The sequence below is a fragment of the Megascapheus bottae genome, chromosome 7, assembly GCF_031878675.1.
Source record: "Megascapheus bottae isolate mThoBot1 chromosome 7, mThoBot2.hap1, whole genome shotgun sequence".
NCBI lineage: Eukaryota > Metazoa > Chordata > Mammalia > Rodentia > Geomyidae > Megascapheus > Megascapheus bottae.
Genome location: NC_143515.1, coordinates 33,170,308 through 33,197,449, shown reverse-complemented (window position 1 = coordinate 33,197,449; position 27,142 = coordinate 33,170,308). Strand labels below are relative to the sequence as shown.

General features: G+C 47.6%; 2 protein-coding genes across 2 annotated transcripts in view; both read right to left on the bottom strand.

Annotated features, from left to right (window-relative positions):
• Fbxo41 (F-box protein 41) overlaps positions 1–9,572 on the bottom strand; it is a 32,040-nt gene extending 22,468 nt beyond the window's left edge. Inside the window, exon 1 of the mRNA XM_090336693.1 lies at positions 9,347–9,572. The gene's annotated coding sequence lies outside the window, so the exon portion shown is untranslated. The remainder of the gene's footprint in view (positions 1–9,346) is intronic.
• Positions 9,573–17,140: 7,568 nt separating this feature from the next.
• On the bottom strand, positions 17,141–19,726 carry Egr4 (early growth response 4). Its single transcript, XM_090336127.1, has 2 exons — positions 19,340–19,726; positions 17,141–19,022 (listed from the first exon to the last, which is right to left on the bottom strand). Exons 1-2 carry the CDS (start codon positions 19,473–19,475, stop codon positions 17,683–17,685), a joined length of 1,476 nt encoding a protein of 491 aa, XP_090192253.1. The 5' UTR covers positions 19,476–19,726; the 3' UTR covers positions 17,141–17,682.
• Positions 19,727–27,142: the final 7,416 nt, after the last annotated feature.

Genomic DNA, 27,142 nt, shown 5'->3' with positions numbered 1-27,142 from the left:
GTGTGTGTGTGTGTGTGTGTAACAGCACTGGGTCTTAAACTCAGGGCCTGAGAGCTGTCCCTTAGTTTTTTCCACTCAAGGCTGACACTCTATCACTTGAGCCACAGCTTCACTTCTAGCTTTTTGGTGGTTAACTAGAGATGAGTTTCACAGACTTTTCTGCTCAGTCTGGCTGTGAACCTCAATCCTCAGATCTCAGCTTTCTGAATAGCTAGGATTACAGGTATGAGCCACTGGCTTGTCTTAATGTCTTAACTTTCTTTAAAAAAAACATACTTGAGCTGGGCTTATACCTATAATCCTAGCTTTATTCAGGAGGCTGAGATCTGATGATCAAGGTTCAAAGCCAGCCCAGGCACTAAAGAATGTGAGACTCTTATCTCCAATTAACCACTAGAAAACGGGAAGTGGGGCTGTGGTTCCTGGGGTAGGATGGTAGCCTTGAGCTGAAGAGCTCAGGGACAACACCTAGGCCCAGAGTTCAACCCATCACACACATATACACACACACACGCTTGGGCTGGCAGCATATGCCTGTAATCCCAGAACTCGGAAATGAGGGAAGGGAGGATGCTGAATTCTGGGCCAGCCTGAGCCACATGAGATACACTTTTAAAAAAAGCTCTTTAGGGCCGGGAGTTTGGCCTAGTGGTAGAGTGCTTGCCTAGCATGCATGAAGACCCAGGTTCAATTCCTTGGTACCACATACTTAGAAAAAGCCAGAAGTGGTGCTGAGGCTCAAGTGGCAGACCTCTAGCCTTGAGAAAAATCCAAGGATAGTGCTCAGGCCCTGAACTTAAGCCCAGGACTGGTAAAAAAAAAAAAAAAAAAAAAGAGCTCTTTACATATGAGCAATATTTGGCTATCTGAGTTTGGCTTATCTCACCATGATGATCTTCATTTTCCTGTAAATAACACAATTTCATTATTCTTTATGGATGAATATTTTATTCTATTTTTGCAACATATTACAACTCTATAATTAATTTCAAAATGAAAAATGTAAAAATATGAAAGCAAGGGCTGGGGACATAACTCAGTGGTAGAGTATTTGCCTAGCATAAGTCATGCCTTGGGCTCAACACACATACAGCACCAGAAGAAAAAAGAATTGGTTATTGTTCTTTCAGTGTTGGCTTCCTTTAGGTAAATTAAAATCCCAAAGGAAACCTAGGAAAGTAAATACAAAAGATGGTTCTCTGAGAGAAAAAAAAAAAGAAGCAAAATTAACAGCTCTCTAGACAACCTAGAGGAGACAATGAATGAGTGAGTGAGGGAGGGAGGGAAGGAGGATGGTATATATAACATTATGAATGAATAAAGGAATACAACCACTGGAATACAGAAGTTTTCTTAAATTATTAAAGTGTATCAGATACAACTCTTGGCCCAAATTCTTGAAAATCTGAATGGACTGAATGCTTCTTGGAAAATATAAATTTTCAAACTGACCAAAGAAGAAATAGAAACCTAAATAGACAACTGGGAATGTGACCACAGACATTAGAGTTGTCACACACTCATACAGTTGTTCAAGATTATTATGTAATGTATGTCAGCTTGGTGTCAGGGAACCTATGTGAGCATGTCCATTCCAACTAAGTGGTGGTACTGGGATTTGAATTAAGACCTCATGCTTGCTAGGCAGTTGTCTACCATTTCAGCCCTTTATTTTTTATTTTTATTTTATTTTTTTTGTGCTGGTCTTGAGGGTTGAATTCAGATTCTGGGTACACTGTCCCTGAGCTGTTTTGCTCAAGGCTAGCACTCTGACACTTGAACCCCAGCTCTACTTCTAACTTTTTATTTTGCTAGTCCTGGGGCTTGAACTCAGGGACTGAGTGCTGTCCTTGGACTTTCTCAAGGCTAGAGTTCTACCACTTGAGCCACAGCACCACTTTCGGCTTTTCCTATGTATGTGGTACCAAGGAATCGAAACTAGGTCTTTGTGCATGCTAGGCAAGCACTCTACCACTAGGCCAAACTCCTGGCTCCTACTTCTAACGTTTTGATGGTTAACTGGAGATAAGAGTCTCACAGATTTTCCTGCCTATGCTGGCTTGGAACCAAGTTTCTCAGATCTCAGCCTCCTGAAGTACCAAAGATTACAGGTGTGAACCACCAATGCCCGGCTCCCCAAGAACTTTTTTTTTGTCAGTCCTGGGCTAGAACTCAGGGCCTGGGCACTGTCCTTGGGCTTTCTCAAGGCTAGCACTCTACCACTTGAACCACAACACCACTTTTGGCTTTTTCCTCTGCATGTGATACTGAGGAACCCAGGGCTTCATGCATACTAGGCGAGCACTCTATCAATAAGGCTAAGTTCCCAGCCCCTCACCAAGAACTTTTGAAGTACGCTTTCCTACCTCGGAACCTACTAGCCAGGTTCCAAAACAGAGGGTGGGAGAAGTCTCAGGATGGGGGCTTTTAGAGAGATGTACAAAGTAAAGGATAAGAGGCTTCTGGGATTCTAGTGGCTCTTCATACAAGTCCATTCATCATTTCACTCCATCTGCTGGAGGTGAGGAATGAGAATGAACCATTTTAAGAAGGTGTGTTTGTGTGTGTGTGCACATGCACATGCCAGGGCCTAGGCATTGTTCCTGAGCTTCTTTTGCTCAAGGCTAGCACCCTACCACTTGAGCCACAGGGCCACTTCTGGCTTTTTCTTTTTCTTTTTTTTTTTTTTTTTTTTTTTTGTAGTTAACTGTAGATAAGAATCTTATAGACTTTCCTGCCTAGGGTGCCTTCAAACTGTGATTCTCAGATCTCAGCCTCCTGAGTAGCTACGATTACAGGCATGAGTCACTGGTGCCCAGCTCATTTTCTATTCATTTTTGTTTCAATTTACACATCTCTTAAGCATAGAGATGAACTTTTGCCGGGCTGTAAGCAAGGAGGTGATGGGGAAAGAGGGTGGGGTGGTGCAGATAGGTGGGAAAAAAGAAAAATAGAAGTGTTGTGTACTCAAATTTCATCATGGTTCTCTATTTTGAGCACAGTGATGGCAAAAACAGAGGTTTTCCTTTGCATTCTACTTTCCTCAGTCAGCAACCTTTGCAGTCCTAAGACTTGTCACTTTTCCTAACCTGATTCTATTTCCTTGTGATCCACAGACATTTCCTGCTCCTTCTCACATCTCAAATGCCGATCTCAAGTCTATGTACTTTATTTTGAGTCTAGGTGAAGGTTTTCTTTGGATAGGATTCTATAGGCTGAACTAACCAGAGGTGACTTTCCTCCTTCCCTATTTTTTTTCCTTTTTATTGTGTGCCACTATTTGAGTTTGAACTCTGGGTCTGGGCACTGTTCCTCAGTTTGCTGCTCAAGGCTGGTGGTCTCCCACTTGAGCCACAGCTTCACTTCTGGATTTCTGGTGGTTAGTTGAAGATAAAAGCCTCTCAGTTTGTCTATCCATGCTGATTTTGAACTACAGTGCTCAGATCTCAGCCTCATGAAGCTAGGATTGCAGGCATGAGCTACTAGTGCCTGGCTCTTCGTTTCTCTTTCTTTTTCAGAAATTTCTTTCCCTCCTTCCTCTCTTTTTTTCTTTCTCTTTTCTTCCTCCTTCCCTCCATTCTTCCCTCCCTCCACTTTCAGATGAATGGTCTCACTTCTTCAAACGAGTTGGGCCTCACAAGATATCTGTCACCTTCTCACATGTTGATGCTGCCAGAAACAGCTCATCTTGCCTGTCTGTGACTTTTGCTGCAAGCAAAGACACTGATAATTCCTACAGTGAACATGATTATTTTCATCCTGTCTTCATTTCCTTCTGGTAATAGCAACACCCCATCTTTCTTTGGTAAGTCACCCATCTATTCCATGTTGCTTTGGTGGGGCTACCAGTCCTAAGTGGATATACAACCCATGCCTGGCCAATCACCATACTCCACCTTCCTAGCCAGTGACTGACCCAAGGATGGGCACTTTCCTCTAACAAACTCATCAGAGACCTTTACTGAGAGTTCATATGAAAGATCCAGGGAATGTCTTTTCCTTCTGGGATCACATGCTCGGATAATAAATCTGTAGCTGGGCTTGAGCAACTTGCATTCACCATGTGAAAGTCCATGCAGGGTGAAGGAAAAATACTCAAGCACTCATAAAATGAAGCTGAACCTAGAGCGGAAAACAGTACTCATTGCTTGTTGAAAAACTGGGTTCAGATAAACCCACAACATACTCATCTCCCTTTTCTACAGTTCCATAAATTGGGAAAGATAATTTGTGTTTAGGTGGTTGAGGTTAGAATGCTGTCACAATCAGGAGTCCTAACTGAAACTCTCCCATATCTGTATTTCTACTGTAGACTTCTTTTTTTTTTTTTTCCAAAGGCCAGTCCTGGGCCTTTGAGCTCAGGGCCTGAGCGCTGTCCTTGAACTTTCTCAAGGCTAGAACTCTATTAGTTGAGCCACAGCACCACTTCTGGCTTTTTTTTTTATGTTTGTGGTACCAAGGAATTGAACCCAGGTCTTTGTGCATGCTGGGGAAGCACTCTACCACTAGGCCAAAATCCCGGCCCTAGACTTCTTATATAAGCTCTATTCAAACATAATTCATTCTATGTACACGTACTAAGCACTTGCTCTGATCCATGCACTGTGCTACAAACAAGGTCCAATCTTTGCCTTGAAGCAGCTTGTGATCTTCTGAGGGAGACTGAGGCATCAGATGATATGGTTCAAAGACAAATAGTATGTATGAGGCTTTCACAAGATTCTACACTACACCTAACTCGAGGAATTGGGGGAGTAGGAAGCCATTCATTAGAGCTGTTAACATCTAAGCTTACTTGCTTGCTTATTTATTTATTTATTTATTTATTCATTTATTTGTGCGCATATTCTCCATTCCCTCCCCCATGTAGGTAGGCAAGTAGTGCTGGAATTGAACCTAGGACCTTGTACTTACTAGAAAAGCACTCTACCACTTGAGCTACAACTGCAATCTCTGAACTGACTTTTTTGGGATCAATCATGGGGCTTGAACTCAGTGCCTAGTCACTGTCTCTGAGCTTTTTTGTTCAGCTCTATCATTTCAGGCCATAGCACTACTTCCAGTGTTCTAGTGGTTAACTGGAGATAAGAGTCTCATGGATCTTTCTTCCCAGGCTAGCTTTGAATTATGATCCTTAGATCTTAGCCTCCTGAGTAGCTATGATTACAGGTGTAAACTGCTGGCACCCTGCTAAAACTGACGTGTGTGTGTGTGTGTGTGTGTGTGTGTGTGTGTGTGTGTGCATATGTGCTGGTCTTGGGGCTTGAACTCAGGGCCAGAACACTGTCCCTGAGCTTTTTTGCTCAGGATAGTTCTCTACCACTTGAGCTACAGCTCTACTTCAGGCTTTTTGGTGATTAATTAGAGATAGAGTCTGCTTTGGGCTGGCTTCTGGTTTTGAACTTCAGATCTCAGCCTCCTTAATAGCTAGGTTTATAGGCATGAGCTATCATCTCCTGGCAATTTTTTCAATTGTTTCTAGAAGAATCTAGTAGAAATGGAGGGATAAGAAGACTTCCAGTTCTGTATTGGTATGTAAAACTTGACATAGCTAACCCTGAACTTGCAATACTGTTAAAATGGCTTATTTCCATTTTCATCACCTACTCAGCACCCTGGATAGCAACCCTCCTAAGTCATCGCTGAATTCTCCAAAAGTCACTCTGATAGCTCCCTGACTGTTGATTATTGACTACACATCTAAATACTTGATTCTTTCTTTCTTTTTCCTTCCTTCCTTCTCCTTCTCTTCTAGTCTTTTTTTTTTTTATGGTGGGTCACAGGGCTTGAACATGGCCTGGGTGCTGTCCCTGAGCTCTTCAGCTCAAGGCTACCACCCTACCCTTGAGCCAAGCCCCACTTCCCGTTTTCTAGAGGTTAACTGGAGATAAGAGTCTCAGGTCCTTTAGTGCCCAGTCTGGCTTTGAACCACAATCCTCTGATCTCAGCTTCCTGAGTAGTTAGGATTACAGTTGTAAGCCACTGCACCCAGCTATATATTTCCTTTTATACAATGTCTTCCTTCCTGCACTCCTTTTCTTTCTTCCTTCCTTCCTTCCTTCCTTTCTTCCTTTCTTTCTTTCTTTCTTTCTTTCTTTCTTTCTTTCTTTCTTTCTTTCTTTCTTTCTTTCTTTCTTTCTTTCTTTCCTGTTTACTAGGCAGCTATTATAGCACTTGAACCATATTTCCAACCCTTTTTTGCTTTAATTCTTTTTCAGGAAAGATGTTGTATTTTCGCTCAAGATAGGCCTCAGACCACAATCTTACATAGCTATAGCCTCCTGACCCTCCCCATAGCTAGGACGACAGGCTGCACACCATAGAACTCCTCTAAATATTTGATTCTATGTCTTTCTTTTCCTATAGCCACTGTCCAACTGAGACTTACATTCTCATCTATCTGGACCATTGATATTGTCTCAAACTGGAGACTATAATTCACATGGCTTCTGAAGCTGCAAATATGGAGGCAGTCATGTCATTGCTATTCTGAAACTGTATTTGAAGGCTGGTTATCTCCTGAGAGGTAAAGTACACCTGCCATGCCAGTCTTCAAACCTGGCTCTAATCTGATGATCACTTAGCTTTGCTAGCTTGAACTTTTGTCTCTTCTCTCTCACATGCACTGTCAGTAAGCCCTGTGGGATTTTGTTCCACTGGAAAGTACTAGATGTTGTCACATCCTCAAGTCTAGGTTTATGCTAGTCCCTCTTCCCTTTTTCCAGTTGGTAAATTCTAAAGGCCCGTTCAAATGCCCCCCTTTCCATGAGGCCTTCCCCAACTCCCTTTTCCAATATGCTTCCACAATCAAGCATGAGTCACTCTGTGTGTGTGCACGTGCGTGTGCTTGTGTGCATGTGTGTGTGTGTGTGTGTGTATATGTGTGCTGGTCCTGGGGCTTGAACTCAGAGCCTGGGCTGGTTTTGAATAGCAATCCTGAGATCTCAGCCTTCTCAGTAGCTAGGATTACTGGTTGCGAATCACCAGTGCCCAGCTCCCTGAGTCATTCTCCACCATAGCTTTTCAAGGCTAATGGGTACACTGGACTGATGATCATGGACCTCTTGGAATCTAGCTGCCAAGAGCAACTGGGATAGACTACTGATTAGAGACTATGCACAGAGACACTTTAGAATGTTAAGAGGCCATCTTGATGTGACTCTGTAAGAGATTCCAACTAAGACCAGCAGGGCTCATAGACATAGTCATGGCTGACACACAGCCATAAGAAAAAATACCACTAGTAACCAGGAGTAGTGGCATATGCCTGCAATTCAAGCAAGCAGGAGGCTGGTGCAGGAGGGTCACAAGTTTGAGGTCAGCCTGAGCAATTTAGTCAAATTCTGACTCATAAAAAAGTGACAATAAAAGAACTAGGAATGTTGTTCCTTGCCTAGCATGCATGAGACTCTAGGTTCAATCTCTAGTACCATAAAAAGAAAATAGGGCCAGGAGTTTGGCCTAATGGTAGAGTGCTTGCCTAGCATGCATGAAGAGCCAGGTTCGATTCCTTGGTACTACATACATAGAAAAAAGGCAGAAGTGGTGCTGAGGCTCAAGTGGTAGAGCTCTAGCCTTGAGAAAGTCCAGGGACAGTGCTCAAGCCCTGAGCTCAAGCCCAGGACTGGCAAAAAAAAAAAAAAAAAAAAAAAAGAAATGTTACTCAAACTCTCCAAAATCTGGGGGTAGTTTGTTATAAAACAGTGAAGACCTGAAACCCAGACAAAGTAGGTACTTAACTCAAAATCCCATCCCTTATGTGGGATTAAAATCACTATTATGCTCCTTTGCTTAGGAACTGAATGTTACATCAACTCTGAAATGTTCATAGGAAGACTCAAAGTAGCACCTAATAAATATTTGTTGAACAGACAAATTAATCCATCTATCAAAGTGGTAGGAATGTCTAGGAAATTCAAAGGCAGGACAGCAATTACCTTTTAACAACCAGCATCACCTCTCTAGAAATATTCCCAAATGATAATTAAAGAAAAACTAAGAAATCTGCAATGTAGAAACAATAGTGTGGACATCATCACTGTCACCCATTTAATTCAGATCAGACAAAGTACAGAAGTTAGCAGCATATTTTTGTTTTATAGTCTATTCCCCTATCATGCTCCTAACTCACTACCACGCACATGACATTTTCTGTCCCACCCACTTGGCTTTGGAAGCTCACCAACCCTCTTTGCACATAAAGCCCACATGTAGGAAGGGAACAGAGAATGAGAAAATTACAGAAATGAGAGAGAAGATTTCCATGTTTTTAGACACATTTAGAAGCTAAAGAAATGAAGGGGCCTTCAAGAGGCACCTGCCAGCAGGTGGAGGTGTATGTCTTCTAAGAATGGGAAAGCAGCTGGGGATGCTGGCATTAAACCCCTGGTGATAGGAAATAAAGGAATGCCCCCTGCCCAATTCCCTAGGATTCTCCAGGAGGGTTGGGCCCTAGCCCAGCAGCTGTAGCCTCAACATATGTACCTGCAGCACAGTTGCTCCAGACTGGTGAAAACCCACAGGAAGCATGCACCCAGTCCTCTGTTTCCTGGCAGCTCAGACACTGCTTTTCTGTTCTAAGCATCCCCTTTCCTGCAAACAAGCATCTGCCTCCCAAGGTCACACATACAGTCTCCAGCACCTGGGTCCCACACCTAGAAAACCATCTGCACCCCTCCATGCAGGCCCAACCTAATGCCGAGAGCAGGCCCCACTCAGTTCTCAAAGGCAGACTGTGGGGCAGTGCATACAGACACACTGTCACACACACACATGCAAAGCAATGCAGTGGGCCCACATATTTAGACATTGTGGACAGTCATCTGCACAAGCACTGGGAGGTGAAGGGACAGAAACATGTGTACACACACATGCACACCTCCAGAATACCACACGTGCATACCAGCATGCAGGGACACTGCACAGGTGTCCACCCAGGCCTTGGCACCAAGCCCCTCCCCCACGTCCTCAGGACCAGGTGGAGAGGGCTGGGGTACCAAAGAGCTCCCCTTCCTTGTCCCTCTCGCCTTAGTACTTCAAGGTCCTGAGTCTCAGTGGGGTTTGGGGACCCCCCTCCCCGCCCCCAACCAGTCTAGGAGACAGACCGGCAGGTGGGGGGAGGGGAAGCCCAGTCTTCACCGTTCTGATTTTAATTCCCTAGATTAACTCCTTCTCCGCCCTTGCTCGGCTGGCTCAGGACCCCTTCCAGGAGGGCGGCCTCACAGGCCTCCCGGGGGCAGTGAGGGGCGGGGGGGGGGCAGATGGGAAGGAGGAGGTAGCGGTTGGGGACCTCCCAGCCCGGCCTCTCCAGGAGCAGTCCCGCAGCACGCCCGAGACTCGCCCTTACCTCCTCCACCCCACGGCGAAACCAGGCACCGCGGCCCTGGGCTGGGGGTGCAGAGGCAGCCCTCCGCGTGCCGAGTCCAGACGCTGGGCCGCCGCGGGGCCTCGGATCCCGTTCCCCCGGCAGCCTCGGTGGCCGCCGCGGCTGGCGCCCCCGCCTCCCTCTCGGGGCGGGGGCGGCCGAGCCTCCCAGCCAGTCGCAGCGGGAGGGGCACACAAACTGGGTGGGGGGGAAAGGATGGAGGAGGAGGGGGGGAAGAGGGAGTGAGGAGGAGGGGGCGCGCAGCCCCAGGAAAGGGAGGGAAGGGGGAGGGAGGCGGCGAGGGGGTGGGGCCAAGCCAGCCCCTCCTCCGGGGCGGGAGCTCGGGCGAGCTGGGGAGCGGCAGACGCGGCCCGGAGCGGCTGCGCCGGGACCCCACGTTTTCCGCGGACGGTGGCCCGGGTGGGGGAGGGGCCGGCGGCGCCGCCCTGGGGGCGCGGGAACCCCGCGCCGCACCCGCTCCGGGGGCTCGGTCTGCAGGGCTCCCGACGCCACCCAGTGCGCTCCTTCCTCCCGGAACCTCCGGCTGCGGCTTCGGCTACCCACCTTGAATCAGGGCCTCTACGTCCGTCAGAACCTACTCCGGTGGCTCGGGCCTGCTACCACCCGGGGGCAGGTGGGCGGTGCGGTGGCCCCGAAAGGGGGCGGGGGCTACTCGTGCGCTCTACACCGCGGTCCTTATCTCAGCCTCTTGGTCTGTGTGCCTTGTGCACCCGGCAACCTCGGGTCAGAGGGTAGTTTTCGTGGAGATCTCCCGGGATGGGGGCTGCGGCAGTTCCATCCTGTTCTGAACCCAACCCTGCACTCAGGGTGTGGCCTAGGGACTCTCCAGGTTCTCTCCTAGCCAGACGCCAGATTTCCAGAGGCTGGAGCACTCCACCTCTGGATTGAGGCCTTTTCAACTGGTAAGGCAGGCCCAGTTTGGCTGGAGGAAGTCTGCAGGGCTGTAGTGGGGCCTGAGATAAAAGACAAGGGTTTGAGGGGGGTCCCAATACTGAACTGAGCCTTGGATTTGGAAAAAGAAAAGCAGTATTTCTCCTTGAGGGTCGTTCTTGGGGCATCTTGCATTCAAGGCCTTGGGGAACAGTCCCTAAGTAGAAATCCAGCCTAGCTCCAGCACCCCACCCATATATCTAAGGCTTTTCTGGACCTCATTTTATGCCTGTGAAGGCAGAAACATTGGAGAATTCGTTGTCTTAAAGGTTAATTTATAGACTTGTCAGGTGGTTTTTGAGGAAAGGGAAATGTAGTAAGAACTGGACATTGCATGGCCAATCAGACCAAGCTCCCCCTTTCTTTTCCCCTAGCTCCTGAATGTCTTTCTTCCTCCTAAAGTCTAAGATTGAGCAAAAAAGAAATTACTTCTGAGACCTAAATAACAGCACCAATTAATCAAATGCCAAGCATTATGCTTATGCATACCATTTTATCTTACTAATAGGCCTGTTAAACAGACACTATTTTTTTTTTAAAGGAAGTTGCTATTTTATTTATTTATTTATTTTTGCCAGTCCTGGGCTTGAGCTCAGGGCCTGAGCACTGTCCTTGGACTTTCTCAAGGCTAGAGCTCTACCACTTGAGCCTCAGCACCACTTCTGGCTTTTTTCTATGTATGTGGTACTGAGGAACGGAACCCAGGTCTTCACGCATGCTAGGCAAGCACTTTAACCACTGGGCCAAACTCGTGGCCCCTAAACAGACACTATTATTGGCCCCACTTTGCAAATGGAGAAGTTAAAGTTCAGAATTCCACAAATAGCATGACCAGGATTCGAATACATGTTACTCAATTCCAATATATGTTCAACCACTCAAGCACTCTCCTGCCATCCCTTCGGTATAGTAAAATCTCCTTAGCCTTCTATTAAAATACAGATTATAAAACCCACCTGTTTATGTGCATAGCCAAAAATATCAATATATCATGTTGGTTTCATCTTTGTTGTTGTGATATTTGCCCTCACTTTGTGCTTCCAGTGAATGTATGGAAACAGTTTGGTTCACACTGTGCATATGTGCATGTGTATGCCTACATGAATATGTATGTATGCAACACAAGTGGATGTACATATGAATACACAAGTATGTACATGGGTGTACTCAGGGTGTGTATAGTTGTGTAAGCATTTATCCATATTTATTTGTATAAGTTCATGTGCATGTGCGCATGTGTGACCATGCTATATTTCACAGACAACAGTTCCTGCTTGGTTGTTATGGGAACCACAGTTCTAAAAATGTTAAACTGAATCCCATTCCATGTGGGCCTGAGAAACCGAGAGGGAGGGAGGGAGAGCCAGGGAGAGAGAGAAAGATCGAGAGAGACAGAGACAGACAGAGAGAAAGATAGATGGGGGGAGGGGCTCAGTGACACCTGGGGTCTCAAAGTTGAGGCAAAGAACTCATGGTTAAGCAAGAGGTATGGTCCTACTTATGGGATCACTCATTTGAACACTAGGCCTGAGCACTGTCCCTGAGGTCTTCAGGCCCAAGGCTAGTACTCTATCACTCTGAGCCACAGAGCCACTTCCTGGTTTTCTGGTGGTTAATTGGAGATAAGAGTCTTATAGATTTTCATGCCCAGGCTGGCTTTGAACTTTGATCCTCAGATCTCAGCCTACTAAGCAGGATTACGGGCGTGAGCCACCAATGTCTGGCAAAGCTTCTTTTTCTTTCTTTCTTTTTTTTTTTTTTTTTTTTTTTGCCAATTCTAGTGCTTGAACTCAGGGCCTGGGCACTGTCTTGTACACTTTTTTCTCAAGACTAGTGCTCTTCCACTTGAGCCTCAATGCCACTTCTGCCTTTTTCTGTGTATGTGGTACAGAGGAATCAAACCTAGGATTCTGTGCATGCTAAGTGAGTAAGTGAGCACTCTACCACTCAGCCATGCTCCCAGCCTAGCTCTTTTTTTTGGGGGGGGGGGGTTCAACAAATCAACACAATAATTAAGTATCTAAGTGTGCTGGGCAGTAGATTTGGTGAGATGGGGGTTGTAAATGTAAATCAAACAATGTTTCTGTCCTTGAAGGAAAATAGAGTGGAAACAGGACAAATACAGAGGGAGAGATGATGGAGGCTGTTGGAAGATAAATTATGATCAGATACAGACTTTTTTTTGCCAGTCCTGGGCCTTGAACTCAGGGCCTGGGCACTGTTCTTGAGCATTCTCAAAGCTAATGTTCTACCACTTGAGCCACAGCACCACTTCCACCTTTTTTTAGATGTATGTGGTACTGAGGATTCGAACCCAGGTCTTCATGCATGCTAGGCAAGCACTCTATCACTAGGCCAAACTCCCAGCCTCTCAGATATAGAATGTTTTAACTGTAATTATAAATGTTAGTTTAGAAAACTTTATTGTTAGTGTTGTGCAATGTGGGAAGGAAGGTGAAAAAAAGACAGAGGGACAACAGGCAGCAGTTTGGAATATACATAGTTTGCCTTATATAGGGCACAGGGATACAGTAAAAGGAAAGGGCAGACATTTGAGTTGCTTTTTCAGATTCCCCCACATCTTACCTCATTTTTCTTTCCCAGTGTACTAGTGAGAATTCAGTATGTCTCTGTTACTGATGATTGTGTGTTGAGTTCCTCAGGACTTTAGAAAGTAAAAAGGTGAACTGGCTCACACTTGTGATCCCAGCTACTCGGGAAACTGTGATCTGAGGATCAAGGTTGGAAGTCAGCCTGGGCAGGAAAGGCTATGAGACTCTTAATCTGCAATTAACTACTCCAAAGCTGGAAGTGAAACTATAGCTCAAATGGTACAATGCTTACCTGAGTGGAAAAGCTCAGGGACAGTGCTCAGGCCCTGATTTCAAGCCCCAGGATTCCCACCCCTCACCAAAACAAGCAAACAGAAAGTAAGAAAAATTGGAGCAGTACCCTATCATTTAGTAGGCACTTGATATTTGAGGGATTGTATGGATATGCACAGGTCTTGAAACTGGAAGGCTTGGGTACAAGCCTACTTTAGTCTCCCACTATGTGAGAAAAATCCTCTCTCTTTTTTTTCTTTTTTCCAGTCCTAGAGCTTGAACTCACAGCCTGGGCACTGACCTTGGGATTTTTCATCAAGGCTAGCACTCTGTCACTTGAGTCACAGCACCACTTTTGGCTTTTCTATGTTTGTGGTACTGAGGAATCAAACCCAGGTCTTCATGCATGCTAGGAAAGCATTCTACCACTAGGCCAGACTCCCGGCCATCCTCTAACTTCTTGATCCTCAGTCTTTATAAGCGCCTTCCAACTATTGTGTTAGGATATGATTCTGTGTGAATGTCATAGCCAAGGTGTGTGTGTATGTAGATGGCATGGGGTGAGATGGGCGGCATAGAGAAAAGATGTGGGCAATACTTGGATTCCACTTTCAATAATATTGTCAACTAGGGAGCCCAAAGACTCTCCTGCTACAGAATATGTGGACTATTTCACGAACTACATGTATCAAATAAAATAGACTGAGAGTAAGAACCAAAGCATGAGATGTGTTGAAATTAACCAAAGAAGATATGGGAAGGGATTCTATTGCTTCTGTGTGCTGACCTGGGTGGGCCCTGGTTGGAATAGGGAAAGCTAGCTGCCTTTGAAAAATTATAACCACTTGAGTTTCAGTTTGAACCCACACACCTGCATGATACAGTATTCCCAAGCCAAGAAATGTGCAAAATATTGCTTACCATCAGATGATATTCTTGGAGTGCCTCACAGAACTCTGGCCCTGAGTTCAAGCCCCAGTACAGATAAGACAAAACCATAAATTTTAACTCACAAGCTACAAAGAAAACAATGTACCATGAAGAAGAGAAAATAATATCCTGAAGAATGTAAGTTTCAGAGCAAAATTGACCCCCCACAAAACTGTAGGAAATCAAACAAAAGACTGTCATTATTTGTGGGGTGTGTGTGTATGTGTGTATGCTGCACCCCATCTTGATGCCTCAGGGCCTAAGCACTGTCCCTGAGATTTTGTGTTCTACCACTTTGAGCCACAGTGCCATTACTGGCTTTTTGGTAGTTAATTGGAGTTAAAAGTCTCATGGACTTTCCTGCTTCGGTTGGTATGGAGCCTCAATCCTCAGATCTCAGCCTCCAGAGTAGCTAGGATTACAGGCATGAGCCACTGAAACCCAACTTGTCATTATTAACGGGACTTGGGTATCTGGAAGGATAGATTTTAGGTAGATTATACTTGGAATGGCAGTAGGACACCCATATGGAGATGGTTACAAGTCAGAACTCTGGACTTGGTGGTTAGGAAAGTATCTACATAGGGAGGATGTTTGAAGATTGGCAATGAATGTGCTCTTCAAGGAGAACAGAAATAGGAAAGGAGGGCTAAAAATTGAGTCTGTGGGAGATGCCTACATTTTGAGAGCCAGATGAAAAAGAAGAGCAAGTAAGGAAGAAAATGAGCTTTATGACAGTCCTTGATTGTGTTTGGATCTTGGGGATTGTGTTCCTTTCCTTCCTTCTTTCCTCCTTCTTTCTTCTCCTCCTTTTTTATGTGGTCTGATTATTCATTTAAAAATATATTATTTAGGGGCCGGGAGTTTGGCCTAGTGGTTAAAGTGCTTGCCTAGCATGCACGAAGACCCGGGTTCGATTCCTTGGTACCACATATATAGAAAAAGCCGGAAGTGGTGCTGAGGCTCAAGTGGTAGAGCTCTAGCCTTGAGAAAGTCCAAGGACAGTGCTCAGGCCCTGAGTTCAAGCCCAGGACTGGCAAAAAAAAATATATTATTTAGATATTGTACAAAGAGGTTACCACTTCATAAGTCAGATAATGGATACATTACTTTAAGGGGTACAATGACACCCTTTCATTTGCTTTTGGCTTTCTGATTTTTAAATTTTAATTTTCTCTATCTCTAGCAAAGCATTCTCTTCCCTCAAAATCCCTAGGAGAAGCACCAGTGATTAGGGTCATAGGAGGAACTTCTTAGCTGGGAGTTCTAGAACCAGTCTTGGCTCTGTTGCCAGGGTTACTACTAAGTCACTTCATTGGAGTTTGATTTTCTCATTAGTAATATTAGGCTTAATATTAGGGTGTGGGGACAGGATGGGGAACAATAGAGCTAAAAGGACTTAATAGAACCTCGTCTAAAGTGGTAAGGACTGGATTGGGAATGTGGCTTAGTGGTAGAGTGCTTGTCTAGCATGCGTGAAGCTCTGGGTTTGATTCCTCAGTTCCACATAAACAGAAAAGACCAGAAGTGGGGTTGTGGATTAAATGGTAGGGTGGTAGCCTTGAGCAAAAGGAGCTTAGGCACCAGGCCCTGACTTCAAGCCCCATGACTGGCCATAAATACAAAAATAAATAAATAAAGTAGTAAGCGTTTTGGCCATCTACAATGTGCCTGCTGGGTAATTCATCACTTGAGCCTCTCCAAAGGGTCCTCTGCAAGCTAGTCTTCTAAAATGTTAATTCCCCTAGAAGAGGTAACATCAAGCCATTTGCTACAAGTTATCATAAAGATTTGAAGCTTTTATGAAAGCACTTAATAATATCTCGGATTTGGAAGTGGATCAAGCGGTAGAGTGATAGCCTTAGCTGAAGAGCTCAGGGACAATGCACAGGCCTAGAGTTCAAGCCCTACAACCAAAAAAAATTTAACTAATTTAGTGAGAAAAAAATAAAAATTATCTGACCATATCATTTTGTCTCTAGCCAATCGATTGCGGGAGAAGATGGGGTGAAGAAGTCAGGGGAGCAGAAACAAGAATGATTTGGCATTACCAGGCTGAGAACAGTTCAACCCAGAAGGGAAAAAAGGAAGTCCTACAGGGAGATGGGATATGTGACAACTTATGTTCCAATGTAGGACCAAGGTGGGTAGAGTTCAGAAAGGGGGAGATCTGCCTTCTTCTTTATAGGATCATGCTATCCCCACTACCCTCTGCCAGTTCCCCCAAACCATGAAGGATTCCTCTGGAAGGAGAGCTTAGGAAAAGGTTGTGGAAGGTATAAAGATGGATAGTTAAGTGCATCTTTGGAAGAACTGAGGTGACCACAAGGCCTGCTCCTCACTCCCAAGTGTGGCAGTGAAGAATTCTATGACCCTTTCCATCCTTACAGCATACGACTATTAAACAGCTCCAGGGGGCCTTTAGGCATTCAAGAGCAGCACTGAACTGCAGCCTTTTACTGTTGTTGCTACTGCTTAAGGCTCCATCTAGTGCCCAACTTGGTTCTCACTGCCTGTTCTGAGATTAGAAACCTCCATTCCAGGGTTGGAAAATAAGCATTGGCTTTATTTAGTTAGATATGTCTGGGCATATCAACCAGAAAGTTATCTCCACTGCTTCATCTTTTGTTGCTGTTGTTGTTGGGGTTGGGGGTTGAACTCAGGGATCTGGCATTTGCTAGGCAGGAGCCCTACCATTTGAGCCACTCTGCTAGCCCTGCTTCCTCATCTTTAAGTTGGGCCTTATGCCTGCTTTGCTTGAGACTGACAATTAAGTCAAACAATATATGTAAAATGTTTAGCACCCATGCCTTTCAAACATTTTGTAGAAACATACTCAGCTCTTAGGTGTACTGTGATCAAATACATCATTTCCTTCAATACACATTTACAGCATGCCTACTATGTGTCACCGAACCTGGTAGATGTGTTTGTCAGTAGGTGTGTACTGTGTTCTGCATCCTATGAGTCTGGGGATCTCATTTGCCTCCATGCACGTATGATCCTGAAGGAGGCGTTGGGGGAGGGAGGATAGGGTCAGGAGCTTACAAGGCCAATTCGGTAAGCTTTTAGCACAATGGTTTTAATTGCAAAAATAAACAGTTTTTTCAACTGCTTGAGAGTAGCGTCTGCTTTACAAAAATTAACAACAACGAAAAGGAAATAACCCCAAAGCAAAAAAGAAAACGTTACATCCAATGGCTGCTGGAAAGACAATGCTGTACAAAGTTCCGCGCGAGACCCGCTCAGCGCAGCCCCAGCCTGTCTCGGGGGGGTGGGGCAGGGGGACCGAAAAGGGGGCGTGGGGCGTGCGTCTATTACAAATGGCTGTCTTCAGTCCCAAGGAAAGGCCTACACTGTGGGTGCCCCGAGAGGACTTGCCCCAGAGCGTGGCTGACAACGAAGCCGGCGGCGCCAGGACAGCGGGAGCTATCCACGAAGCTGGTGCTGAACCGGGCTCGTGCGGCGGGCGCTTCAAGGAAAACTGGAAGCAGGGCTGCAGGCCGGTTCCCGGGCGTGCGAGGAAGAGCGGGAAGAACAGCGGGAAGGGGGAACCGGTCCGGTCTCGCGTACGCCGAGTGGCGGCGCCTCAATCCGCCAGCCAGCTCCCGCTCACAGCCCGGCAAAGGACAGGCCCAGCGAGTAAAAGCCGAGCCCCTTGAGCCGCTCCTCGGCGCGCGCCTTCTGCTTCAGGTGGACCTTGCTGTGCCGTTTCTTCTCGTCGCTGCGGGCGAAGCGGCGGCCGCACACGTCGCAGGCAAAGGGCTTCTCCCCGGTGTGGGTGCGCACGTGCGTGGTGAGGTGGTCGCTGCGGCTGAAGTTGCGGAGGCAGATGCGGCACTGGAAGGGCTTGTGACCGGTGTGGATGCGCAGGTGGCGGTTGAGCTCGTCGGAGCGCGCAAAGCTCCGCACACAGCTCTCCACCGGACAGGCGAAGGCTTTGGCGTGCGGCCGCGGGCAGAAGCACCGCGCGCTACACTTGCCGCCCCGGCGCCCTTTACGCCGCGCCTTGGCCGCGGGGAAAGCCGTGGCCGGCGGCGGCCCGGGGGGCGCCGCCACGCTGCCGCCGCTCCCCGGGATGTCGGTCACCAGGGTTTTGGGGAAGTCCGCCGGCGTGGCGGTGCCGCGGAGGCTCAGCGGGGAAAGCTGCTGCGGCGGCGGCTGCGTGCGGGCCAGGAACTCTCCGCCGTCTCCGCCGCTCCCTCCCTCCCCGCCCGGAGGGGTCAGGAGCCCCGGGAGGCCCTCGGCCCCCTCGCCCAGCTCACCCGGGGCCAGCGCGAAAGCATCATAGGCCCCGGCGGGGTAGAGTCTGTTGGCCGGGCCGGCCGGCAGCTCCGCGGGGCAGCTGATGGACAGCAAGTCCTCAATCTTGGTCCCCAGAGAGGGAAACCGGGCTTCGGGGGCGGCCGGGTAGCTCCCCTGAGACCCGCAGGGCCCCGGGGCGCCCACAGAAAGCAGCTCCCAGGGAGCGTAGGGACCTTTGAAGGCCGCCGCCGCCGCCGCGTCCAGCGCCGGAGAGGCCGGAGGCGCCCGCAGGCCCGGCTTGACGTCGGGCGGGGAGAGCTGAGGCTCGAACAGGCACTGCGAGGGGACGCCCGCCGAGGGCGAGGCCTCCCAGAACGCCTCCGAGAAGGCGGCCGCGCTCAGATCCGGGGAGTAGAGGTCCGGAGGACCCGGGAGGAGGGCGTCGGGGCCCGTGGGAAAAGGAGTCTCCAGGGGAGAGCGAGATGCCGCCGCCTCGGGGCCCGGGAAGGGTGCCAGGCCCAAAATGCCCGACATGAGGTTGAAGAGGGCCTCGGGGTCGTGGGGGTGCTCCGGGACCGCTTGGATGAAGAAGCTGCCGCTGTAGCTGAGGCCCGGAGGGGGCGTGGGCGCCGGGCCCTCCAGGAGGCAGGAGTCGGCCGAGTCCCCCGCGACGCCGCAGCTGCTCAGAGCCCAGCTCAAGAAGTCACCTGCCGGGAGGGGAGCAGGGATCAGCGCCCGGGCACCTCCCGAAGGGCGCGCCTCCGCCTCGGCAGCGCCTACCCAAGACATCCCCAGGCAGGGCCCGGCCGACGTCCCGAGTGTCCCACACCAGCATGCACACGGGAAAACGCACGTGCGCGGGCCCCGGGGCGGCCGGCCGCACGCTCGAGCCCGGCGGAGGCGCGGGCGGCCTAGTGGGGGATGGGGACGCGAGTGCGCACCCCGCGACCCCCGTGCCGGCCGGCGCCCCGGCCCCTCCGTCCCCTCCGTCCCCGGTCCCCGCGCTCGCGGCGGGGCTCCTTACCTCCGGTGTAGCCGGCGGCTGGAGGCGCGTCCCTGGCGGGCAGCTGGGACGAGTCGGTGCCGGGGTCGGCGCCACAGCCTTCGGCGGACTTGTCGAGGAGCGCGTCGGGGCTGGAGAACTCGCTCAGGTGGAGCATGGCGCGGCGCTGGCTGCGGGGCGCCCGAGGCCTCGCCCGTGGGGCTGGGGGCTGGCGGCGGAGGGGAGGCTGGCGGTGGCGGCGCCCCGCAGCGCGCAGACCCCCCTGGCGCCCGAGCTCCGAGCGCTCGGCGTTCGCCTCAGGGAAATGGGTCAGGGGGCCGCGGCGCCCGGCCCTCCCGCAGCGGCCTCGGGCGGCGGCTTTTCGCCTTTTCAAAGCACAGCCGGGCTCCCCCAACCCACAGACCCCCACTTATATAGCTGCGGCGGCGCTGGCTCCGGGCTTCCGACTCCCCGGGCCACTGCCATTTTGGGAGGCCCCGGCCCTGCCGTCGTGACGTAAATGCCCAAATATGGACACAGGATGTGTGCCGGGGACTCCCGAAAAGGAAAACTCGGGCCGTGACGTCGCGGCCGCCGCCGCCGCCGCCGCGTGCGCGCGCATTCCCCGAGCGCGGAGCGCGGAGCCCGGGGGCCGCGGGAGCCCCCGACCCCGCTGGTCCTGCGCGGAGCCGGCGCGGGGCACCTGCTTCCCGCCTGGAGGCCGAGCCGGAGAGCAGCCCCGGAGGACCACGCGCGAAGCTGGGACCCGCCCTTTGCCAGCCGCCAACGCTGGCTTTTCTTCACCTAGACATCTGCTGCAGGAAAGAAACCGAGCATCAAGTTTCAGGCCCCCTCCGTAAGCGCTAGAGATTATTGGCCTCAATGTAGGATTTTTCCTCGTATCCCCCTCTCCATTTTCTTAGGGTATGTGCCTAGGTGTCACCTACAAGAAATAATGTGCTGAGCTAAACAGCACCATAATCTAGGACTGTATAATGGGGGCTGAGCCAGGGTAAATGGAAGGGGAAGGATCTCTGTCCTTAGGTAGCCACATGTCAGTTTTGGGGGCATTCCCCCCCCTGAAAAAATAAACTATGTATATGCCAGTATACACATCCCCCCCCCCGCCGAATAGATGCGAGATTCCGCCGCGTCAGAAGTGCCTAGTTGCTCTTACTCCATTGTAAGGACTTGAAGTTTGCCATTGGCCATCTATCCATGAACACTTCTAGCCGTTTTCACTTCACATGTGGGGGATATGTTCCTGTGAATGTAAGTCTGGGCCAAAGGTTACTTAAAGTTTTGATAGACAATCGTTAAATTGTCCTGGAGAAGTAAACCCATTCCCTGCTCCCTCCTCCCAACCTTCAGGAAGTGGGAATGCCTCTGCAGACTTTCTGCCTTCAGATAAGGGGATATTTTTCCCAATCCCACAAAGAGACAACAGGAATCAATCCTTAACAGAGGCTTTGAATCTTCACTGCAAAAGCATAAAAGTCAATTCTAGCAAAGACATCTGTGGTCCTACTGTGTTCGCCTCTCTTCTACTATGGTTCCTCCCCCCCCCCACATTCACCTCAACTTCACATTGCCTTTTATTAAATGTTTAGTTTAGCTTAGCCCATTGCAGTCTTTTCTGAAGCCAACCAAATGAGGGGATTGAATAATACATAGAGTCGTACTTGCTTTAGTTTTAATGAACCACTTTTGTTCCCTGGACTCTGAGTGATGGAAAATAAGAAGAACAGGTATAAGGATTCTCTTTTCCTTTTTTTTTTTAATGTCCTTGCAATAGAAACATCTCTGCGCAGGTATTGGACTATGATATGATTGGCAGAGTATCTCCCAGCCTCTTCTACCATACCCCATTTTCATTTTCATAAAAGAGTGCTTGAGATTGCCTGAACCCCACCAAGTTTTAATTCTTCTACCCATTATGCAAGCATCCATTCATTCAGTTTCCCAGTGTTCATTCAGTATTTGTTTCATAAGTGCTTGGGCCTGCTGGTAACTTTTAATTTTTCCTATACTGGAGAAACCCATCTCTATCCTTAATTTCTTACTTCTCCTTACCACAGTATCCTACAAGGGTTCACACATGTCCCATCACCTGCAAAGTATAAACTGGGCACTTCAGCATATGCCCATAATTCCAACACTCAGGAGGCTGAGGTGGGAGTATTGCAATTTTGAAGTTAGTGTGGACTTTATAGTAAGAGCATCCCTACTACCACCACCACAATAACTATATACCCCGAAAAATGTATGTGGACACATTTAGATGCATCTTCGCAAGTCTGCAATCATGCATGCAAAGATTTTGGTACTCATCCCCCTGCAGTGTGTTCTAAGAAATGGCCAGAGACACAGTTCTATATAAGCAACAATACATATGTGCCCATGGGAAATCCAGAAACCCAGTGCTTGACTGTAAGAATTAGACACACAGAGCACTCACTGTTTGCCTAATACTCTTATTCAGCCTAGAGGTTTGATAGTAATCCAAATACGTTGCCAAGGACAGATAAGCCCATACCAGACATGCGGGGCACACATGCCTCAAATTCACTCTGGCATCTTGCTGCCTGGGAGAGTGGGGGAGGGGGGAGTTTGGCTGGGCCGGTTTCCAGGGCTCCCCAGGTCACCCCGTCGGGCCAGATTGGCCAGCCCCAGGTTGTCCATCCCTTCTGCTGTTCTTCCCTCTGCCACAGCATTCCTCCTCCTTCTTAGTCATGGCTAATTCCCCTAGTCCTGTGGTGAAGTGCCAGGCCATTGCTGCTTTCTGCCAAGGACTGTTGGACTAGGTTTGAACTAGAACAAGGGTCTAAGTCACCCTAATTTCTTCTTGTTTGAGACCAGGCCTGAAGGCGCAACTAGGGAGTAGGTGTGATTAGGAAAGGAGGTAGGGTAGACCATTTTCGCTCTGAGTGAAGCTGACACACTCACATCACAGTGTCCACACTTCCAGTGCATGGGTGCATGTGTCTGTGTACGCAGGTGCGTGTGCACATATAAGGATAGAAAACTCTGGAGAGCAATTTGAATCTGTGTTTTTTGAGGGGGGACTGGGCTTTTATGCTCTAGACTGACACTCTATCAGTTGAGCCATAGTGCCACCTCTGGCTTTTTGGTGATTAATTGGAGTTAATCTCACACCCTTAGCCAGGAGTTTGGCCTAATGATAGGGTGCTTGCCAAGCATGGATGAAGACCCGGGTTTGATTCATAGGTACCACATACATAGAAAAAGCCAGAAAATGGTGCTGTGGCGCAAATGGTAGAGCTCCAGCTTTGAGAAAGCCCAAAGACAACACTGAGGCCCTGAGTTCAAGCGCCATGACTGGCAAAAAAAAAAAAAAAAAAAGGAATCTCATCCCCTTTCCTACCTGAGATCCTTAGATCTCAGTCTCCTGAGTAGCTAGAATTATAGGTGTTCCACCTGAATTTGGTTCCTTAACTGAATAGATGACAGGAGGTGGGGGTGGGGTAGGATCCTGAACCAGTCCTTTGCAGCTCAGCCCCTCTAGCCCCTCCCCTCTTTCCAGCATTTAACAACTTCAAAAAGAGTCTGAGCCCAGATGGAATAAAGGTCTTTGGAAGGGAAGAGAGGAGAGAGGGGCTTAGATCTCTGAGCTCCACTTTAAATCAAAATTCAAATATAAAAGCACAAATTTACAAAAAAGAAAAAAAAAGGAATCACATATGCTGAGCACTTAACACACACACGCACACATCACCTCATTTCAAAAAGCACAAAAGTCCTTGGAATAACAAATTGCAAATTCTCTTTACAAATGAGGAAACAGACTCAGAAAGGTTAAACGGGCTGCCAAGGCCCATTTCTACTGTAGGATGAGAATGAGTGGTGGATAATTTAAGAAAAGATCATTCTTTATGAAAAGATTCACTCTCAGACCGCTTTAGATGGAAGAACATCCTCTAGTTTCAAATAGGATGTGGGATACAAACTCAGTCTGCCCAGCAATCACCCTGGGAAGACGTCTCTGGAGTAACTATTATGGACAAGACTTCAGTGGGTCACAGAGAAGCATGCTAAGAAGGAGCCATATGAAGTATTTAGGAGGTGTTGTAGAAGTTGCTGTTGGTAATTTTAAGGTGTGTGCATGTGTGCATGGCGTTGGGGAGCACTGGAGGGAATCTCTTCTGAGGCCAGGTGAGGTAAGAAGAGTTTATTTTCTGGACAAGCACTGATAAACACTAGCTGAATGAAGGAATGAATGAATGAACTCATTCACCAATCATTCATTGAGCACAGCACCATGCCAGTGCTGTGCAGGTTTCAGATGGCAAGGATGTGGCAAAGTCTGAGACCGGAAGCCCGGCATCTAGGGGTCGGGCTGGGAGGGGAAGGCAGGGATGGCAGCTTGCCTTCTCTGGTGGTGAAGGACCCAGCCACTGCCTCAGCTCTGGTGAATGCTACTGTTTCCTCCCCCACACCCCACCTTGATCTTTCTGCTCTAAATATCATTGTGTTCAAATAATACTGTATATATTTTAAACGACTCCAAGAAGACAGCTGCCTGAAAGTATTAATCATAAAGAGACCAATGCTCGGTCGCCATGGTGACTCCTGACAAGAGCTGAAGAGCAGTTCTGCATCCCACTTCCCAGGGCCACAGAGATGTAGGGACATTTCATTCCTCACTCCTTTCTCTCTTGATCTCTTCCCTCTTCCTCTCCTTTCTTCTTCTCTCCTTTCCTCCCATCTCTCCATGTCCTTTCTTCTTCCTAAAGGATTTATTTAAAAGCAAGGATGGGGCAGGGTGCTGCCTTCAGAAGCGCAAGGAAGGAGGTCCACAAGGCTGCCACAGAGGGGACGCTCACCTGCCCCTCGCCTCTGCGCTGCCCAACTTGCCTCCCAGGCACCCCTAGACTTCAAGGACCACTAGGGCAAGAGGAATCTGACTATCTGATCCTGAGGCAAAGGGACCCCACTGCCAGGGTCCTTCTCTGTTCCCTCCCTCTTCCCTGAGCATGCTCAACCATTGGTTACCATTTAAGTCATTATGATTTTCTCTTTCTTTCATTCTTTCCTTCTTTTTTTCTCTCCTTCCTTCCTCTCTTCTTTCTTTCTGTCAGATTTCACACATGCTGAGCAAGCGTTCTACAACTAAGCTACAACCCCAGCCCTGATGATGATTTTTAATGTCCTTTAAGTAATAGACTTACTTGAAAATGACCAATATGTTTAAAATTACAATTAAAAAAACCTCAAGAGGCAAGGGGCTTGTGGAGAAGAGGAGAGGAAAAGACCTTGACCCCTTAGAGGTTGCAGCTGTTCCCAGTTCTGAGGGAGCCCAGGACAAGGCAGTTGCAGACTGGCTAATAAAACTTTTTCTCTTAAAAAAAAAACAACAAACAAAATCTCAAGAATACTCTCTTTTTTTTTGGGGGGGGGGAGGTACCTGTAATGGGGCTTGAATTCAGGGCAGGTGCTTTTACTTAGCTTTTTCACTCATGGCTGGTACTCCACCATTTGAACCATGCTTCCACTTCTAGCTTTTTACTGACTAATTGGAAATTAGTTTCTTGGATTTGTTTGCTTGTAACTCTGTCCTCAGATCTCACCCTCCTGAGTTGCTAGAATTATACTCCTCCCCCACAAAGATTTCAAAAATTAGATCTAGCTGGGGGCCAGTGGCTCACACCTGTAATTCTAGCTACTCAGGAGACCGAGATCTGAGGATTGTACTTTGAAGCCAGTTGGGGCAGAAAAGTTCTCATGAAATTCTTGTCTTCTATTAACCATTCAAAAACCAGAAGTGGCACTGTGGCTCAAACTGGTAGAACACTAGCCTTGAGCAAAAGGGCTCAGGGACAGCACCCAGGCTCTGAGTTCAAGCCCTATGATGGACCAAAAAATTACAAACATTACTAATTTACAATTATTAAATTATAAACATATATGAAAACATATGTAAATATACACAAACAAATTGACCAAAGGATGATATACTTAAGGGAGGATTCCAGTGTTATAACTTATTGGAACAACTCATGAACAGTTTAACAGAATTAATTCCAGGAAGCTGAAACATGCTTTGTCAGTCTTACCCCCGTCATATTCTCCCATAAGTTCCCCAGCTTTCATCATTTTATTTTTATAATTCATAAAAAGTACTTTGACCATATTTACCTTCTCCATTCACCCTCCTCACTCATGCTAATATTATATACCTTACAACAGAGCGTGTTTAACTATCGTGTCATTCATTTTTTTATTGTATGTCTAATTGTTCCAAGGGGTTTCACTGTGGTATTTAGTACATGCACATATTGTATTTTATTTAGAATAATCCTCTTTATATTGCTACCTCTTAAATGAGAATACTTTAAAAATCCTGACTCATACACATGCATACACTCATATATATGCACCCATAGTTTCAGATTAATCCTAGAGCTTTTTCTTTTTTTCTTTTCTCTTCTTTTTTTCTGATCCTGATGCTTGATCTCAGGGCCTGGGCTTTATCCCTGTGCCTCTCTGTGCTCAAGGCTAGAGTTTACCATTTGAGAGATGCTGACTGTGGAAGAGGTGTGACTACAACACATTCTAGATAGGTCAGACACAGAGCAGAGGAATGGGCACAATAACTTTTCCCCATCACTTCCTCTCCTGAGATTTGGAATCAGTTTTCTACCACCCCTTGGAATTTAAACTTGGTCTTCCTTTATGGACAATAATGGACTTAAAACACTCTCCCCCTTCTCTCTTCTCTCTTTCTCCCTCCCTCCTTCCCATGTGTGAACATGCATGTGTTTGTTTGTTTTTTAATTACATAAACTAGGCTCCAGGAGCTCACATCTGCAATCCTAGCTATTCAAGAGGCTGAGATATGAGGATTGCAGTTTGAAGCCAGCCCACACAGAAAAGTCTTCGTTGAGGCCTTTACCCCTAATAAACTACTCAATAAAGCTGGAAGTGGCTCTGTGACTCAAGTAGTAGAACCCTAGCCTTGAGTACAAAGAGGTGAAAGGACAGTGCCCAGGCCCTGAGTTCAAGCCCAGGACCAGCAAAAAAATAAATAAATTATATGATGGTTTTCAAACCACTGGCTTTCAATTCATGTTCTGACTCAGTGAAAAGGAGACTGACAGAGCAGATTGGAACCAAGCCTGCTTGCCTTCCTGGTATGTTTCTCCCTACTTGGCCTCCTCCTCCTCCTGCTTCCCCTCTTCTGAGATTATCTCATTGGTTTTCTACTCTCTCTACTTTATTTTTGGTAGACTTTTTTTCTTTAGTCTGTTTAAAGTAAATTGGTCTTTATGTTGGGATCTGACAATATAACTCTAATACAACCACATGCTTTATCCACAGCTGGATCCATTGAGGCAGAAGCTGGGTATATCTACGAATTTCTGAATCCTGTCCACCATTTCCTTTTGTAAGTGACAGAAATGCAACCTAAATTTATTTAGACTCTCCTCTAAAAGGAATTTATTGGTCCAAGGGAGTGTCAACTAACCTTCAAGGAGTCCGGGCTACAGCTGAGAGTCAGGAGCTAGTAGCACCAGACAGAGCATTTTCAGAATATTCTTAGTTCTTCCTTTTTGCTCTCACTGATAACGGAAAATGTGGCCATTAGTAGATTCTGGTTCCAGGCAGAAAAGCCCAGGAAAACACCTCTACTCTTCTTCCTAAGAGCATTTTTCTGGCCAGTGTACAAGGTAATACAGAGCTAACAACGCCAGAGGCTTTTGTTACATTTTGAGGACCATTTTGAGAGAAGAGTAAGTCATTGTGAGTCAGGAAGCCACCCAAGAGGCTTTCACATTGGACACTTAGGGCACGAGCTGGGCGGCAATGGGATTTGGCAAAGTCTCA

Coding starts and splice junctions, on each gene's coding strand:
- Egr4 (XM_090336127.1), bottom strand. CDS start 19,475: ATGCTCCACCTGAGCGAGTTCTCCAGCCCCGACGCGCTCCTCGACAAG. Junction 19,023..19,339: donor AGCCGCCGGCTACACCGGAG/GTAAGGAGCCCC, acceptor CCCTCCCGGCAG/GTGACTTCTTGAGCTGGGCT.